We start from the raw sequence: 17,965 nt of genomic DNA, 5'->3' as shown, positions 1-17,965 counted from the left end.
GATCACACTCTTGCTGTACATTTACAATAATGAAAACTACAAGTAGAATTTCGTAAGATTTATTTGAAATATTACATATAAAAACTACATACAATTTATCCCACATTAGGTGAACATTTAACAACAACAGCAACAACATCATGATTAAAAGCACATTTAAAACTCAATGTGGAATGGTACTACATAGAAAGTCCATAGCGGCCACTTGGTGACGCCATTATATCGCAACTTATTTGAGAGAAATCATTTCACCAGCATCAGGATTTGCAGAAGTGATTCTTGATGAAAACTTTACACGCTTAATCAGAGAGCTCCATCTTCTCTTGTTTAATGTTCTCTGTAGAGGAAAAGTAAGTAAGTTAAAATAAATTAATTTTAAAAAACAAAACCACACACTTTAATAAGGATTGCTGCATTCAAATCTTAAAAGATAATCATACGATTAAACAGAAAGTCACCTGATGCTTGTTCTTCCTTCATCTTTTCCGTGATGCACCTCTTAATCTCAAGCCCAATGGCCCTGGAGAGCGGAGGGGGCACAGCATTTCCAACCTGGAAGGAAACAGAAGCAATTACTTGGCAAGAAGCAGGGAGAGATGCTTCTGGACAGCTCTGCAACTCAGTCCGAATTTAAAGATAAAGGCCAAAATGACAAGGCCAAAAATGAAAATGCTGCTTATTTTTGTTATCATTTATGTAACAAACAAAAATAATAACACATTAATTTATCCTCCATCACCTAAATTTAGTTAAATTTTAGGCAGAGATCTCCCCCTCCCCCCAATGTTCAGCACAAAGTTACGCCGATGGCTACATTCCTGCTAAAACGTCTCTGCAGGCCTGACCAAGTGACATCTCCTGAAAGAAAATCATCATCCTTCACGTGACTTGTACAATATTGTGACTAAAACTTGTAGCAAAGTCACTGCTGCTGCTCTTACCCTCTTTGTAGCAACTGTAACCACATAAATTTCTCAGGGATTAATAAAAGTATTCTGATTCCAGATTGTACCTGTCTGTGTTTGTCCAGGATGTTTCCAAAGAAGCGGTAGGTGTCAGGGAACCCCTGAGAGTGTGCACACTCTCTCACACTGACAACTCTGTGCTGCTCAGGATGGAGTACACGGCCCTGTAATCAAGAGAGCCTGAGGTCAGTTTCTTTCATTTAAGAAGTGTAAACCATCTCAATACAAATTAGCTTAAGACTTAAATGCAAGTACTCTGTTTTTTCACTCCTATATTAAATAAATTTGAAGGATGTTTAATGTAAATCCAAGTAAACAAACTGAAAAAAAACCAATAAAAAAATCGTATGTACCTGCTTGCCCATTGGTTCAGGATTGGTGACTGTTGTGCTGAAGAAACCATCCCATTCCAACCTGCCATAGAGTCCCGCCCAGTGATTGTGGCGGTTCCCAGTGTGGGGCAGACACCAGGGGATCGGGTATTAAACTGCCTGTCTGAAGGGTCACAAGGCTTACCTAAAAAGACATATGCATGGAAACTATAAGAGACGTATCCCAGATGGAGATTTAAGCTCTACAACTTTTTTTAAGTCCTGCATACCTCCTGCACAGGTGCAAACACCTCTGAGTGCACCGGTGCCGCTACGCCCATTCTTCTTATCATGATGTGTGTAACGCAGTTTCTTAGTCAGGGTGCCATCCTTCAGTCGGACCTCGATGTTGGGCAGATCCCTCCAGTCGGAGTCTGGAGCCAAGGGGATGTAACGCATCCGACCCTCAACCAGTGCACTCATATCCTGTAATGCAGATCCTGTAATGCAGATCAAGGTGCAGTTAAAGTTTTTGTGGGAAACAACAACAACAAAAAAGCTTGCCGCACAGTGGGAAACCCTCCACTTGATAAATATTATTATACGGTGTCTGAAACACTTACCTTGCCAGATACAGAGGAATGGATGGATCCTCTGATGAAACTGAGACACAGTCTCCTACCTCCAGCAGTTCATCGTTCAAAGAAACCTTCCTGTAGTATTGCTTCGTTCCCTCAGTCTGAAAGGAGTTAAAGATGAATATTTTCATATGAGCACTGCTGGGAACTTATGCATTAGAGGGTAGTTCTATTCATCTACCACAAAGAAGGAAAACACATACGTGAATTCTCCAATCCATGTAAGTTTGCACTGGGTCTGCTTCTTTCTTTTGGCATGAGGAACCTTTTTAGGCTTCTCCACAGGAACATCTTCCTCCTCAATGTTCTCATCATCTTCAGCCTCCTTCACTGCAAGGTTGGGGCATCTAAACAGAGATGTAGATTAATGCGACCGCAACACCAAGCTGTATATAAATATCAAGTCTGTGTTGTATCGTCTCCCTTTTTGCTTGAAATAATAGATGCAGGAAAATGTGTCATCTTAACCGACATGTTAGCTGCACTGTAAACAGTAGTACCAGCAACACCTAGTTAAAAGCACCCGCAGTGACAGGGGCGAGACACAGAAAGGTCTAATAAACGTGGTAAGGAAATAATTAGATTCAAGGATCATAATCAAGGATTCAAGTAAAATGAATGGATACTTTGCAATGTATACTTTGCAAGTGACTAGTCAACTCCAAATACCTAAAATGTGACTTTTACTTTTTCACATGCTGCTAACCCAATAACAACGGGGCCAACGTGATTAAAAAGAAAAACATCCAATATTAATAATTTAAAAAATGAATATATAGATAATATTTGTATGCACGATATTTTCTATCTGTGTGTAGTGCCGCCCTCTCCATCGCAGTCCTAACGGAAACCCGTAAGCAGACTGACACATGCATATAAATTCGGCTTTGGGAGATGACTGCCAGGTGGTCCGGATTCTCAGTCCACATCTCTTTTCTTTCTTAAGTCAATGTGAATTACCACCTTTAAGTGTTTAGGAAAAGGACATAGGAGGTAGACTACTTTTCGCAAACAGGCCTACACCTGTACGCAATGGAAATTTAAAAGCATGTTTGTGGATCCCAAAGTGCGACTCATATGCATAAAAAAACATAACAAATGGAGCAATTCCAACGCGACCTTTGCACTTTGAGTCAGTGGCGTCGTTAGGCCTATTTTAGGGGTGCTGAAGCCTCCCTAAAATATTCTTAAGCCCCCCCTAAATAATTTGGTGGGGGGGGGGTTTTGTTAATTTGTTTCTTTTAACTTATTCGATTTTTTTTTTTTTTTTTTTTTACAGACACATTCAATATAAAGATGCTGGAATATAATAATATAAACCTGTCGCTATTCACATAAATATGATCATAACTAGGTTGGTCCCTTTCACTTTACACTGTTAAGGTAGCGTCAGTGCTTCGTTATCCAATCCGTTCCAGTTGTTCACAGGGGACATCCACATTGCTGAAAATCCAGTCCTCGTTTTCACTGCTACTTTACACTCCGCTCGTATACACCTGCGGACGTACTAGCGTACATGCTGCAAACAGCAAGAAATCATGGGTATACGCAAGTTTTTCAAGAAAGTAAGTCTTCATCACTGGCTGGTAGTAACAATTAGTTAGCTCCAGCTAACAGGAGAGAGTCCCATGTAATTAATGATTCCACAACTATTTTCAGTTGCGGATGATAAATGATACAGAAAGTTTATTCATGCAGGCCCATATGACAGAGAATGTGCATCTTCTTTTTGTTCTCATATTTTAATTTATATTTAATTGTGTTGTGGTTTGCAGTGTTTTGTGTTGTTTCACCCTAAATTTGTTTAAAAGGAAAAAGCTGAAAATTTAAATAGTTAAAAGTTGAAATGTGAATAGTTGGTTTTTGTATTATATGATTTATTTATTATATTTTATGTGGAGTGAATAAATAAAAGTATATTTACGGTGGCCCCTAGAGACGAAGTACGTACAAACTTCAAAACACGTAAAAACTCTGAAGCACGTAACCTGAACAGCTTTTCCTAAATGTGCGCACACTCGTGCGCTGCTCCATTCGTTTTCTTTCGTCAGGCAAAAAAAGCCTATCGCCCGTGGAGGGAAATGCAGAGTTGTTTAGAAGTTAACAATTGCCCCACTTTCTGGTTTGAACAAGCAAAATTCTAAGTATTATATAGAAGGTTGTGCGCGTTATATTACACGCAATAAAAATGTCTTTCATTTGCTGTGATTTTGCAAAATAATTCCGCCCGAGCATCTAAAGACATGAGTGAAATCATACTTAGATTTTACTCATGTCTGAACTGCGAGTCAGAGTTAAATTCATTGATTTCTCTTTGTGTTTGGTGAAAATTAAAGAAATAGTTGGGTTTAAGCAGTGTGTGTGAGGCGGGGTTAGATTCGGTTATCTCCTTTTCATGTGCATCCTCTAAGGGTCTTAGCGGATGCAGTCGAATAACAAACATTTATTTTTAGCTCCATTCTGCTGCTGATACATACTTTAGGTTTCTGAATATTAAACTTGTTTCTGCCTTTCATAGTGTTCAACTTGAAGGCCCTGAGTACTTTCTCCCACACTGAAAACACTGGAATGATAAAATTATTTGAACATTACCTAATAAGACTGATTCAGGACAGACAATTAGTTATGTTAAACTTTCCTAGCAGTCCTTCACAAACAGGGAACAGTCTGTCTATTCTCTCCATCTGTCAGCTGCTGCTGGCTCTTCCTCCTCCTCTTCCTCACACACTGCTGAGTTTGTCCTGGTGGATCATCAGGGGTGCAAAGCCTCACAGATGATGTGCAGCAGTGGGTCCCTCAGTCTGTCCTCACTCTGGACACTTGCAGTTGTCACACATAGAAATCAAATGTGTGATAAGCTGCAGGATTCAAACACAAGTGTAACTTATAAATACATGTTCATACTTTCATTCCACAATCAGAGAGAAAGAAAAACAGAGAGAGCGCAGGACAAACAGACAGGTGACAGTCTCAGGTGTATATACTGCTACAAAACAGCACAAGAGAAGGAGGATTTAGTGTTTGTGTTATTACGAGTGCTAAACAAGAAGAGTTCCCAGATGGTACAGTGGACACATGTGTGACTCCTGTGATTAAAGCATCTTTCTTTCAGCTTAACGAGTGAACCGTCAGCTCGTTCAAACATTAAAGTCCGTTTGGCTCGACACCACCGAACAGAGGCAGCAATATAACATAGCTAACATTAACAGTGCAGTGAATCCTGCTTGTGCCGTGATATTCAGGACTGCAAACCAAGCAGCATCACTGACTTTCAGCTTGTTGTGTTTGTGGATATATGACTGACTTTAATTATCCATAAAATCATCACATTCTCTGTAAGATTAAGGTCAACTATTGAACGGCGTATATTTTAAAGTGAAGGCTTTAAAACCAAGTTGGTACTAACATCGCTTATGGTTTGTAACTTTGCCAACATGTGGCCAACATGTTTTAATGTTCATCATTATTAAAAATTGCACATAAATAAGTGCAGGGGTGGATCTAGAGAAATTTTCTTAGGGTGGCATGAGGGTGGCAAATAAATCAAATGGGGTGGCAAAATCAAAGCCTTTTTTTCAAATACATATGCAGGTGGTTATATATGGTTAAAATAATTCAAATGCAGTAAGTATACACGTTTTTCATATAAATATAGTCTTTAACTTAATTATTGTCTGTAGCACACATAATTACACACTTTAGTTACATAAAACATGTGAGTTTTGATGTTATGTACTGTATAGCCTGTATAATAAACATGTAGCCCAATAAGTATAAAATCCAGAAAGCTACACAACTTGGGGCGGTTCATTTTTAAACACAGGTCTAACTTAAGTTTCACACTGTTTCTTGTTAGAAAACAATCACATTGTTGCAGCTTAAATTACACAAAATGTCAGAAATCTGCACTGTCATGAACAAAAATTTAAACCTAATTTTTCATGATTTGTTGGATTAACCCACTGAGGTCTGAAATACAACTGCCCATTTTTGACTCCTTTTGAGTTTACGTTTGTATTTCACCCTCAAATTGTTTCATTTGATTTTTTTCCCCTTGCCTTGTTTGGTATCATTCTTTTCAGCTCAACTGAATTTAGTTGATTTTTTCACTGACATACTGCATTAGTATTACTGATCTGAAATCACACAAAGAACCTAAAATCCTAGTAGTATTTTTTACTGTAAAAAAAAACACAGACATGTTGAGTCAATTTTTATAACTTGAAATGCAAATATAAAATGTACATTTTGTAAACATATATAACTATTTATCTAAAAATGCAGCCAATACGCCTGCCGTTTTTTTTGTTTTGTACAACCATTTAAAAATATTACTAAAACTAAAATGAGAGAACAATCAGGTTTCGCAATAAGATGCCCCACAAATGATGTGTGCCAGTAAAAAAAAAAGTTTGTCCACCAAAAGACAGAGGAGAACAGCACAGGGAGAAACCTGCAGGCCTGACAACAGGAGGTGTGTCACTCCGCTGGTTTTCTACTTATTGACAGTGTTTACGTTGCAAATGTGCCTTTGTGACATTCATTAGTGCCCTCACTGACACACAAAACAAAACGACTACACAACAGAACAACTACACGAGACAACACAACACACTAAGTGGCTGTGTCCCAATTCAGGGTCTGCACGCTTGAAGTACGCGCACTACGCGTACTACGGACGGTGCGTACTATAAGTACGGGAAGTGCGGAAGTGAGAGGCTTGTGAAATGGGGCGGTCTACCCTTCGAATTCGCGTCACCAGCTGTGCCTGCCCGTACCACCCCTCCCGATCGGCAACATGGACACAGACCACGTCCTTGCGTGTGTAATTTCCCTCCTAATGGAAGAGCCCCAACAACCCACCCGTCACAGACGAATGATCCTGTTGCGACTACGGGACAACCACGTGCAGGTACAGTGATAAATACATGGCGACATTCCTCCCCCCTGAGATATATGACGTGTGTACCTGTGTACTAGCGTAACACCCTGATATATGCCACTGTAGATGTGAGTCCCAAATAGGAGTGTGTGCGCCCAGGACATGCCACACACGTGCAATTAACCAAAAACCCAAATAATGTCACCACAAGCACAGTGTCCACTGCCTGCGAAAATAAGAACAGCAACAGTCAGATTAATAACTAGAATAAAAGAATGTCTGTGTCAAGAGATTTATTCTAAAGACACTTCTTCAGCTAAGAGTCTAAGGGTAGAAACACACACAGACGCTGTGGTTTTCACTTGTATACAAGGGCGGTCACAGAATGCTCACACCAGAGTGGGGGCCCTGTGATGCGCGCCCTGTTAACGCTCTGGTCTTTATTTATATACAAAGCAATACAACAGTGAATACTTCTATTCATAGGCAGAGGAATGTTAGTGCGTAGGGAATGAAGATAAGAGTGGTTCAGGTGTATGTGTGTGTGTGTTGTGAGATTCAGAAGGACGCGGCCCCTCTTCTTGTTAAGGAGCGCAGATAAAAGTGTCCAGCTCTCCTCTTCCTGCTTGTTCAGCTATTATCGCTGTGAGAAAGAATTTATAAAACAGTCTTGTAGTGGACAACAGTCTAAGTCATCAGAGGTCAACATACAGTATTCTATCATATGCAAACTTATATCATTAAAAGCTTATACTGACTACCAATACAACTCTCCATTGACAGTCTGTCATGTCCTGTATTTACTTTCACCAGACCAGACCCCTGTACTGCAGGATTAACCTGAGTGTCCCAGTCCTGGACACATTCTTCAGTAATGAGGCCCGATTTCCACCTCAGCAGGGAGTCCGTGACAGCGCTGCTGAATAGACTGAACCAGGAACGGAGACATGGGTGGGGTGCCCTGATCGAGGCCCTTGTGTTCCTCTTCTGGCTGGCGAGTGGAGCAGCCTACAGAGTCGTGTCCAGGGTGTTCGCAATACCCCGTGCCACTGTCCACTGCATCGTGCACAGGGTCATAGAGGAGGTGGTGGCCGCGCGCCACCAGGTCATCCACCTCCCACGGACCCCAGAAGACCTAGATGCCATGTCCAATGGGTTTGCACAGCTGGCAGGCCACAGGGCCTTTGTGAAGGCTGCTGGTGCAATTGACTGCTGCCATGTCCGCATCAAGCCCCCAGCGGCCCTGATGGTCAGTGCTACAGGAACAGGAAGTTGTTCCCGTCCATAATCCTGCAGGCGGTATGTGACCATCAGGACCGCTTTGTCGATACACATGTGGGCTGGCCGGGGTCAGTGCCTGACTCCAGGGTCCTCCGCCACAGCCCACTGTACCGACAGGCCCGTTACCCTCCCCCAAGGCATTTCATCCTTGCAGATGGAGGGTACCCATGTCTCCAACATCCACTCCCCCTCATCACCCCCTACAAGAGGCCAGTCCACGGTACGGGAGCCCAGCACTTTAACGCACATCACTCCAGGGCACGCTCTGTCATAGAGCGTGCCTTTGGAATGATGAAGACGAGGTTCCATGTCATCTTCCTGCAAGCGCTGGAGGTGCACCACACCATCCGTCGCAGGTCATAACAGCATGTGCCGTGCTGCACAACATCTGCATCGGTGCTGGTGACATTGTGGCCCCAGATGAGGAGCCCGAGGATGATGCCCAAGATGAGGGGGAGACTGGTGTGGAGGCAGTTAGTGGTGCACACTGGCGGGACCAGCTATCTGCTGAGGTGTCTGCACTGGAGGAGGTACCCCCAGACCACGATTATTGTCAGCAGGCAAGTATCCCTTAGTGGTGCATCTGCACAGTGCTGGGATTTCACGTGACAGATCTGTATTAACATGCTTGTTGTTACCATGTTGTTTTCCCATCGCCATGATTACAATCCAGTGACATGGCAGCTGTCAGTTTCACCAGCCCTGCAGACCCAAGTGGAGGATGATGTGGTGGACAGTGGGAATGAGCATGCCTGAGCAACATCTGGGGATGCCTATGTGGGATGCTCCACTCAGTACCTGGCTATGCGAACCGGGGGTCTTACCTGTGGCACCTCCCTCATCTCTCTGGTCCTGGTCCAGCGGACCAAGCAGCACTGCCCAAGACTCCCTGCTCAGGCAATTGTCAGGCCTGGTTGATGATGTATGTGCATGCTGGGACACTCAGGTTTATCCTGGACCACAGTGGGCAGTGCATTTCCCACAGTCATGTTGTGTTTTACGTTGCACTGTTTTTATTTTCACAATGTGGCATGTGCAATAGGTCAGGCCCCCCGGAATTGTGTTATGTAGTTTGTGACAGACATGTACTCACAGTTGGGATGTTCTGGCTGTTTTATTTACACAACTGAAATAATCATGTTTGTACAAAAAAAAAAAGGTTGGGGTGCCAGCATAAATAATGTGCAACTATGTACAGTGGCTGTCTGTGGACACGACTCAGTCCTTTTTCTGCTCCACTAGCTTTTCGAGGACACCTATCAGCCTGTCCATCCTCTCGGCTCTCCATTCCTCCATTTGGCGTTGCTGAGCCATGTCCTCTTTTATTAGGGCAATGAGCTCATCCTCCCCGTCCCTCCTCCTTTTCGCCACCCGTGCCTCAGGCCGCTCCTCATCCTCCTGCCCCTCCTGGTGTGGGAGTGGGTTGCCCACTGCTGCACTGGGCCCTGGTGTGTCCTCCTGGATGGAGGAGATTAGGACAGGTGGCCTGGTGGAGGGCCTCTGTCCTAGCACCTCATCCATGGCACCAAACCAGGGCCATGTTGCAGCAGTGGGCTTTCCACTTGCACCCTCGCCCGTCGCTGGATACTTGCACTCCTGAGGGCAGAGTACATCACAAATGGCAGTTGGCAACAACAGCAACATTGCAGGTTTACATAGGTGACATCTCAGTGTTACGTGTGGAGTTACATCTGTCACTACCACTGTAGATACTTTGTATTTCCTCTTCAGGTTCTCCCATTTGCGTTTGGCCTGCACAGGGGATATTTTCCCCACCAGGTCCATCTTCTCCATGATTTCTCTGACAGACGACATATGAGAGCACATGTATATCAGGTCATTTCGTTTATGGCATCCACAGCAGGATGTACTGGATTGGGACCACAGGGCAGACAGTTCACTGTCCCTTGTACCTCAATAATTGTAAACCTCATACTGTTGCTGTACCTCCAACCCACTGCGGCTGAGTGTTTCGCACCCGTGAACAGGTGCTCATTGTCACGGCGGAGTCGGATGAGGTCTGCCGTCTGCTCCTTGGTCCCTGTAATGCAGCATGACATTGGATTACATTCCCCACCATCCTGCACTTCTGTTTTAGCAGTTCTCCGTTTGCCGTCTGTTCAGCATATACAGCTGTGTGGGACATACACACTGCAATGTCAGGCAAAACGATTTATTGTGGGACAGGGGCAGCACTGACTGGGGTAGAACATTTACTTTATCAGGCCCTAGGTTGGGGTCAGGGGGTTCTCTGTCATATTTTTGATTCAGTTCAATTCAATTCAGTTTTATTTAGATAGCGCCAAATCACAACAAAAGTTGCCTCAGGGCGCTTTGAAATATCCCCTTTGAAATATTTGACATGGCAGGTGTGATAACCGTTGCAAATGTATATATGATGTGCTGCGGACACAGCTACATTCCTGCCTGGTATATGTTGACATTTCTGTTTGGGGCTCAGGAGGGGTCATATTAGTGCAGTTGATTGCACTTGTAGTGGTGATACTTCTATTCATACTGCCCTCCGTCTGGTACAGGATTCACAGCTTTGCAGGTCTGTGCATTTACGGTCACGTGGGTCCGACAGGTGTCACATGATTCACCTTGACATTTACTATTAACCTTCCATTAACTTTTACATCTTGGCATTTGTTTCACTCCTTCACACATATCTTACATTTGCGGGTGTTGCTGTCCTCTGCCGCCGTTTCAACCTCCTCCGCAGCTGATGACATCATTACGCACTGACCTGGCTGCGTCGCGCTATGCGTTGTGGGCAGTAGCACAGGAACAGAGCTGGAGGGAAAGAGAGAGAAAGAGAGCCAGGGACAACAACGTCACATTAGAAAGGTATAGTAATCATCCACAACTATTTTCAGTTGCGGATGATAAAGGATTCAGAAAGTGTATTCATGCAGGCCTATAATACAGAGAATGTGCATCTTCTTTTTGTTCTCATATTTTAATTTATATTTAATTGTGTTGTGGTTTGCAGTGTTTTGTGTTGTTTCACCCTAAAGGAAAAAGCTGAAAATTTAAATAGTTAAAAGGTTAAATGTTAATAGTTGGTTTTTGTATTATAGGATTTATTTAGGAGGCAGCCGACAGGTATCGACAGGCCAAGCGGAATGCGGCTCGGGCAGTGGCTGAAGCAAAAACTCGGGTGTGGGAGGAGTTCGGAGAGGCCATGGAAAAAGACTTTCGGACTGCCTCGAAGAGATTCTGGCAAACCGTCAGGCGTCTCAGGAGGGGAAAGCGGTGCTCTACCTGCACTGTGTATAGTGCTGGCGGAGCGCTGCTGACGTCGACTGAGAAAATTGTCAGGCGGTGGAAGGAATACTTCGAGGACCTCCTTAATCCCACTGACACGTCTTCCGAGGAGGAAGCAGAGTCTGGGGATGAGGGGAATGACCCGCCAATTTCTGGGAGCGAGGTCACTGAGGCAGTTAAACAACTCCTCGGTGGCAGAGCCCCTGGTGTTGATGAGGTCCGCCCCGAGTTCCTGAAGGCTCTGGACGTTGTAGGGCTGTCCTGGTTGACACGCCTCTACAATGTTGCGTGGAGATCAGGGGCAGTACCCCTGGATTGGCAGACCGGGGTGGTGGTCCCCATCTTTAAGAAGGGAGACCGGAGGGTGTGTTCCAACTACAGGGGATCACACTCCTCAGCCTCCCTGGGAAAGTCTATGCCAGGGTGCTGGAAAGGAGAGTTCGTCCACTAGTCGAACCTCAGATACAGGAGGAACAATGCGGTTTTCGTCCTGGTCGCGGAACACTGGACCAGCTCTTTATCCTCTCGAGGATACTTGAGGGTGCATGGGAGTTTGCCCAACCAGTCTACATGTGTTTTGTGGACTTGGAGAAGGCATTCGACCGTGTCCCTCGGGTGTCCTGTGGGAGGTGTTGCGGGAGTATGGGGTGTCTGGCCCATTGCTACGGGCCATTCGATCCCTATACAACCGTTGCAAGAGTTTGGTTCGCATTGCCGGCAATAAGTCGGACTCGTTTCCGGTGGGTGATGGGCTCCGCCAGGGCTGCCCTTTGTCACCGGTTCTGTTCATAATTTTTATGGACAGGATTTCTAGGCGCAGCCAAGTGGCGGAGGGCTTTCGCTTCGGTGGCCTCAGAATCTCATCTCTGCTTTTTGCGGATGATGTGGTTCTGTTGGCTTCATCAGGTGAAGGCCTCCAGCTCGCACTGGAGCGGTTCGCAGCCGAGTGTGAAGCAGCGGGAATGAGGATCAGCACCTCCAAATCTGAGGCCATGGTTCTCAGCCGAAAAGGGTGGAGTGCCCACTCCGGGTCGGGATGAGTTCCTGCCCCAAGTGGAGGAGTTCAAGTATCTCGGGGTCTTGTTCGCGAGTGATGGGAGAAGGGAGCCGGAGATCGACAGACGGATTGGTGCTGCGGCTGCAGTGATGCGGACGCTGCACCGGTCCGTCGTGGTGAAGAGGGAGCTGAGTGTAAAAGCGAAGCTCTCAATTTACCGGTCGATCTCACGTCCCTACCCTCACCTATGGCCACGAGCTGTGGGTAGTGACCGAAAAGACGAGATCGCGGATACAAGCGGCAGAAATGAGCTTCCTCCGAAGGGTGGCTGGCCTCTCCCTTAGAGATAGGGTGAGAAGTTCGGCCATCCGGGAGGGGCTCAGAGTAGAGCCGCTGCTCCTCTACATCGAAAGGAGCCAGTTGAGGTGGTTCGGGCATCTGACAAGGATGCCTCCTGGGCGCCTCCTGGGTGAGGTGTTCCGGGCATGTCCCACCGGGAGGAGGTCCCGGGGCAGACCCAGGACACGCTGGAGAGATTATATCTCTCGGCTGGCCTGGGAACGCATGTGTGTTCCCGGATAAGCTGGAGGAGGTGGCTGGGGAGAGGGAGGTCTGGGCTTCTCTGCTTAGGCTGCTGCCCCCGCGACCCGGCCTCGGACAAAGCGGATGAAGATGGATGGATGGATGGAGGATTTATTTATTACACTTTATGTGGAGTTAATAAATAAAAGTATATTTATGGTGGCCCCTAGAGACAAAGCACGTACGAACTCCAAAACACGTACAAACTCCGAAGCACGTACAAACTCCAAAACATGTACAAAACACAACAGAAGTGCTCCAGGATGCTAGGGGCAGTGTTGAGCTTTTGTTACCTAGTGGCTATACAAGCCAGGAATTACCAACGACTGGATTTGGTGTGTGGTAGTAACACGTAAATGAACGTTTTTTTAAATTATTTGAATATATATGAGTGCTTGTGTATAAATACACAAACAATACACATATGCTTTCAATTGTGTAATTTAAGTGATCTAGGTAGCTCTGTTTTGGAAGTTCAGTTAACGCTAGAAATGTGGTTTGGAGTTTGTACGTGCTTTGGAATTTATACGTGCTTTTTGGAGTTTGTACGTGCTTTGTCTCTAGGGGCCACTTTATATATTTATATATAAACATATATAAATAAAACCACTTTTTTTACATTAGTAATTCCTTTTGTGCATAATTTTATATTGTTGTTAATAATAAATTAATTAAAGCAACAAAACAGCCTGAAGAGCCGGTTGGGAGTCGAAAGAGACGGCTCTTTTTAGTGAGGCGAGCTGAAAGAGCCAGTTCTCTAAAAAGAGCCGGAAATCCCATCACCAATTTTAAGGCCAATTACATCACAGCTATGCGACGGAGGCTGTCCCAATAGGGCTTTGGAGTTGACGTCACGCCGCAGTGCATTGTGGGATCGCGGCGCCATGTCAGAAGGCAACAAATCAAAACAAACACACTGTATTGGAAGCGTTACTGCCAAAACCATGCTTAAAATCAGCGCAAAAGACAAAGGGCTGTATCGCGACCGATTGCGCCCAGATGCCAAGAGACGGTACTTGGAAAAAATAGCGTGCATCGGTAATGTGGACCCGTATGAAAAAAGGCAGTGGAGTGGAAACCCAGACAGCCTACCGCCGTAGTCCTATCCCAATATCTTCGCGTACCTTGTCTGTGGAGTCAGCGCATAGGGGAAATCATTTTCGTAATTATAAATCCCTGGAGGCGCACATCTGATTCACAAACGGTTGGGTACAAGATTTGGCCGTTTTTAAGCCTCCACGTTGTGAGTACGTTGACCATATGACCAAGATACAGCCAGAGGTTGCACATAACATTGACTTCTCCTCAGCATCTCTAGATGAACGATTCACGATTGATGCCAGCTGTGCGTTGCCATGTAAATAGTTTGCATTTCATGTGTATCTACTTGCTAAGTACATGTGAACAGATCTTGAATTAAAAAAAAATAAACATACTTTTCTTTTCTGTTTTATTGAAACCACTTTACAGAAAGTACAATTATTTACAATGAACTGTACATGCAACACAGCAGTTTTATGAATATTCAACAAGAGCAAGTTTCATTTGGCCCTGGTTTGACAACCACACTGGGGCACATATTCACCAAAACACAGCACACCTTAATAATCTTATCAAGCAGTGTTGTGTCTTCACCCTCACATGATATGAGTAATCGGATTGGCATTGTAGTGTGTAGCATTTTGAACTTGTTACGCAAACTACCTATTACTCGCTCAACATGAATTCTCAGGTGGGCAATTGCTCTCGTTTGGGGATGGCAGAGAACTCGATATCCACTCGTCTGACCACTGCAATCCAAGCCTGACGTCTTCGTTTAGTAATATCGGATACATGAGATCCCTCCCGTTGCCTCCAGGAGGGGAAACGATAAAAAGAAAGCCCATTTTCCAGCTTCTTGCCTTCCCTATCGTGTGACCTACCGTTGCAACCGACAACACAGCACGTACGAACCATAGCTGACGCTTCCGTGTGCTTTGCTTGGCCTACTGTCATGGCGGGAGGGGGCGTGGCCCCCCTCCCGTGACATCACGCTCAAAGCCCTATAAGGAGCCAGCTCGCGTCGTTCACTTCAAAGATCCGGCTCTAAGAGCCGTTTCGTTCACGACCGACACATCACTACTTAAAATGCGGCCTTTGAGACTGCAGACCCTGAATTGGGATACAGCCTCTCTGAAGAGCTTTTTGGTCCTTAACACAGCTGTTCCCAAACCAGGATGTGATGTTCTGTGTGAGGATGCTCTCCACAGCGCCTGTATAGAAAATCCTGAGGATCTCTGGAGATACCCTGAACTTCCTCAGTTGTCGTAGGTGGTACAGGCGCTGCCTAGCCTAGCCTTTTTGGTCTGGACCTTAATGTGAGCAGACCATGTCATGTCTGAGGAGATGTGGACACTGAGATACTTGAAGGACTCCACCTTCTCCACTGGAGCTCCATTGATGTTAATGGGCTTGTAGTCTCTGTGCTGACTCCTTCTGAAGTCCACCACCAGCTCCTTGGTCTTACCAACGTTCAGCTGGAGATGGTTGTCCTGGCACCATGATGCCAGATTCTTCACTTCATCCATGTAGGCCGCCTCATCGTTGTTGGAGATGGCACCCAACACCACTGTGTCATCAGCAAACTTCACAATAGTGTTGGAGCCGTGGGAGGCCACACAGTCTGAAGTGTAGAGGGAGTAGAGCAATGGTGAGAGGACACATCCCTGTGGTGCTCCTCTGTTGATGGTGATGCTGTTAGAGACACATCTACCCACCCTCACCACCTGAGTTCTTCCAGTGAGGAAGTCCAACACCCATGCACACAGACGGCTGTTGAGTCCCAGATCCCTCAGCTTTGTGAACAGTCTGCTGGGCACTATTGTGTTAAACACTGAACTGTAATCAACAAACAGCATTCTCACATAGTTACCCTGTTTCTTGTCCACGTGGCTGAGGGTGGTGTGCAGGAATTGGGCAATGGCATCCTTTGTGGATCTGTTGGGTCGGTAGGCGAACTGGAACGGATCTGTGGTGTCTGGGATGGAGGAGGAGATGATGTTCTTCAGCAGCCTCTCGAACACCTTCATTACTACTGAGGTCAGTGCAACTGGCCGGTAATCGTTCAGGGATGAGGGTTTGCTGTTCTTGGGCATGGGGATGACGGTGGATCTTTTGAAGCATGTGGGGACCACAGACTTCGCCAGGGACTTGTTGAAGATGGAAGTAAACACACCTGCTAGCTGGTCAGTGCAGCAGACAGCCGGTGATGCCGTCTGGCCCCGCCGCTTTCCTTGTGTTCCGTGCCACATACTCCGTGTGTCGCCCTGGTGGAAGCGAGACTCCACGCACTCCCGGTACCGGCGTCTGGCATCTCCCACTGCGCGCCGTACGTCGGCCACTTTTTAGGCGCTCATATCGCCAGTGGCGAGACCCGCATTGTAGGTGGCGGTCCTGGCGTTCACTGCAGTGCGGACCGATCTGTCCACCCATGGTATCATGAACATACCATTCATATAGTCATATCTTTGCTGTCACATGTTCTGTTGCAGTTTGGTGTTCCTAAAGTTATCATGACTAATGTTGCATGCTTTTCCTTTCACCAGCGGAGCCAGAGCCTGCACAGCCTGCACAGAGCAAGACCGGGAAGTATGTTTCTCCGAGCCTGAGGGATGGAGGCACCAGAAGAGGGGAGTCCATGCAGCCTAACCGCAGAGGTCAGTGCACATTGTTGTCTGCTTATACTATACACACCTGTTATTCTTTGAGAAATTGCCATAGGCATTATAAAACATGGATGTAACTTCCAGGTCAGAAAAATGAAGCCAGTGCAGCAACGCAGCCATCTGGTGGCTTTCTTTTGTGTTGCCACCAGATGGCGATAGAAATGCAGGGTTTCAAAAAGACTTCCAGTCCTATAGAAGTTTAGAGGGAAAGGCTTTCTTAGTTTATGGGCTCTCACTTATTTTGAGTCATACTGAATAATTTTTTTTTTTTTTTAACTTTTTTGCAAGTCTTGGTAATGCTATGTTTCAAAAAGGAAGATGAAATTGCATGCTCAATGGCTAATGAGTTGTCAGTCACAAGACATTACACTGAGCTTGCAGTGTTACAGTCACACCCAGCCTCCCTAATTGCATCCAGTTTTTGCAACCGAGATGGCAACAGTGGAAATGCTAAACTTCAGGGCTTCAAAACAGATCTTTAGAAACCAGTGGATGATGTAATGGTAGTGGTAGTATCTTTGATAATGCCTGCACAGCCTCAAGTATTGTTCAATAGAAACACTATGTTTGTTTTTGACAGCTGATGACAATGCTACCATTTGTGTCACCAACCTCTCTGAGGACACCGGTGAGACAGACCTGCAGGAGCTCTTCAGACCATTTGGCTCAATCTCAAGGATCTATTTGGCCAAGGACAAGAACACGGGACAGTCGAAGGTCAGTTATAAAGCGAGGATTTGATTTAATAAAGTGTCAGCAACAATTTCTTAACAAACCTCTTTCCAAGACAGTGTAGCTGGTAAATTGACTACAGTGTTTAGTTTTCTGTTTGTAAGAAAATACACAAACATGTTGTCCGTCAAGTGTTCCGGTGAAAGTGAAAATTGAGTGGTTGGCTTATAATTGTCGTTTTTGTATTATTTTTTTAAGTATCAGCTGCTGAGTTTGGGTGTGTTTTCTTCTCCTTTTTTTTAAACCGTTGACATTGAACTGAAACAAAGCATTGTTCAGTATTCTCATCCTGTTTCCAACAGGGATTTGCCTTTATCAGTTTCCACCGTCGGGAGGACGCAGCAAGAGCCATTGCGGGAGTGTCAGGATTTGGATATGATCATCTTATTCTCAATGTTGAATGGGCCAAGTGAGTTCAGTCTGTCAGTTTTGTCAATGTACTTATCATAATGTTGTATAATCGTGTTGCTGACTGAATTTCACTCTCTTTGCAGACCGTCAAACAACTGAGGAATTCAGTGTAAATCCCAGGAAGATTCCATATTTTATTGTCATGGTAAAATATGGCTGTTACCGTAATAAAGAGAGTAGTTGTAAATGTCT

General features: G+C 45.2%; 2 protein-coding genes and 1 pseudogene across 5 annotated transcripts; 1 reads left to right on the top strand and 2 right to left on the bottom strand.

Moving 5' to 3' along the window:
• Positions 1-46: 46 nt before the first annotated feature.
• LOC116332770 lies at positions 47-1,776 on the bottom strand (annotated as a pseudogene).
• Positions 1,777-3,415: 1,639 nt separating this feature from the next.
• Positions 3,416-17,960, top strand: LOC116332774 (eukaryotic translation initiation factor 3 subunit G-like). The gene is made up of 5 exons (XM_039611728.1): positions 3,416-3,479; positions 16,511-16,621; positions 17,211-17,347; positions 17,665-17,771; positions 17,857-17,960. The coding sequence occupies exons 1-5, from the start codon at positions 3,431-3,433 to the stop codon at positions 17,870-17,872; spliced, it is 420 nt and encodes a 139-aa protein (XP_039467662.1). The 5' UTR covers positions 3,416-3,430; the 3' UTR covers positions 17,873-17,960.
• Positions 9,269-17,295, bottom strand: LOC120440085. 4 transcript variants are annotated; one of them, XM_039611724.1, is made up of 5 exons: positions 17,243-17,295; positions 10,755-10,873; positions 10,025-10,118; positions 9,767-9,878; positions 9,269-9,673 (listed from the first exon to the last, which is right to left on the bottom strand). In XM_039611724.1, the coding sequence occupies exons 2-5, from the start codon at positions 10,813-10,815 to the stop codon at positions 9,296-9,298; spliced, it is 645 nt and encodes a 214-aa protein (XP_039467658.1). In that variant the 5' UTR covers positions 10,816-10,873; positions 17,243-17,295; the 3' UTR covers positions 9,269-9,295. The 4 variants fall into 4 exon arrangements, with proteins under 4 accessions (XP_039467658.1, XP_039467659.1, XP_039467660.1 ...); XM_039611725.1 differs by having other exon boundaries at positions 9,779-9,878; XM_039611726.1 differs by having other exon boundaries at positions 9,791-9,878.
• Positions 17,961-17,965: the final 5 nt, after the last annotated feature.

Source organism: Oreochromis aureus, linkage group 4 (assembly GCF_013358895.1).
Source record: "Oreochromis aureus strain Israel breed Guangdong linkage group 4, ZZ_aureus, whole genome shotgun sequence".
Lineage (NCBI taxonomy): Eukaryota > Metazoa > Chordata > Actinopteri > Cichliformes > Cichlidae > Oreochromis > Oreochromis aureus.
This window is presented reverse-complemented; position numbering and strand designations above follow the sequence as displayed.

Coding starts and splice junctions, on each gene's coding strand:
- LOC116332774 (XM_039611728.1), top strand. CDS start 3,431: ATGCTGCAAACAGCAAGAAATCATGGGTATACGCAAGTTTTTCAAGAA. Junction 16,622..17,210: donor CATGCAGCCTAACCGCAGAG/GTCAGTGCACAT, acceptor TGTTTTTGACAG/CTGATGACAATGCTACCATT. Junction 17,348..17,664: donor AGAACACGGGACAGTCGAAG/GTCAGTTATAAA, acceptor TGTTTCCAACAG/GGATTTGCCTTTATCAGTTT.
- LOC120440085 (XM_039611723.1), bottom strand. CDS start 10,815: ATGATGTCATCAGCTGCGGAGGAGGTTGAAACGGCGGCAGAGGACAGC. Junction 10,119..10,754: donor GGACAGCAACACCCGCAAAT/GTAAGATATGTG, acceptor GCTGCATTACAG/GGACCAAGGAGCAGACGGCA. Junction 9,879..10,024: donor TCAGCCGCAGTGGGTTGGAG/GTACAGCAACAG, acceptor GTCGTCTGTCAG/AGAAATCATGGAGAAGATGG.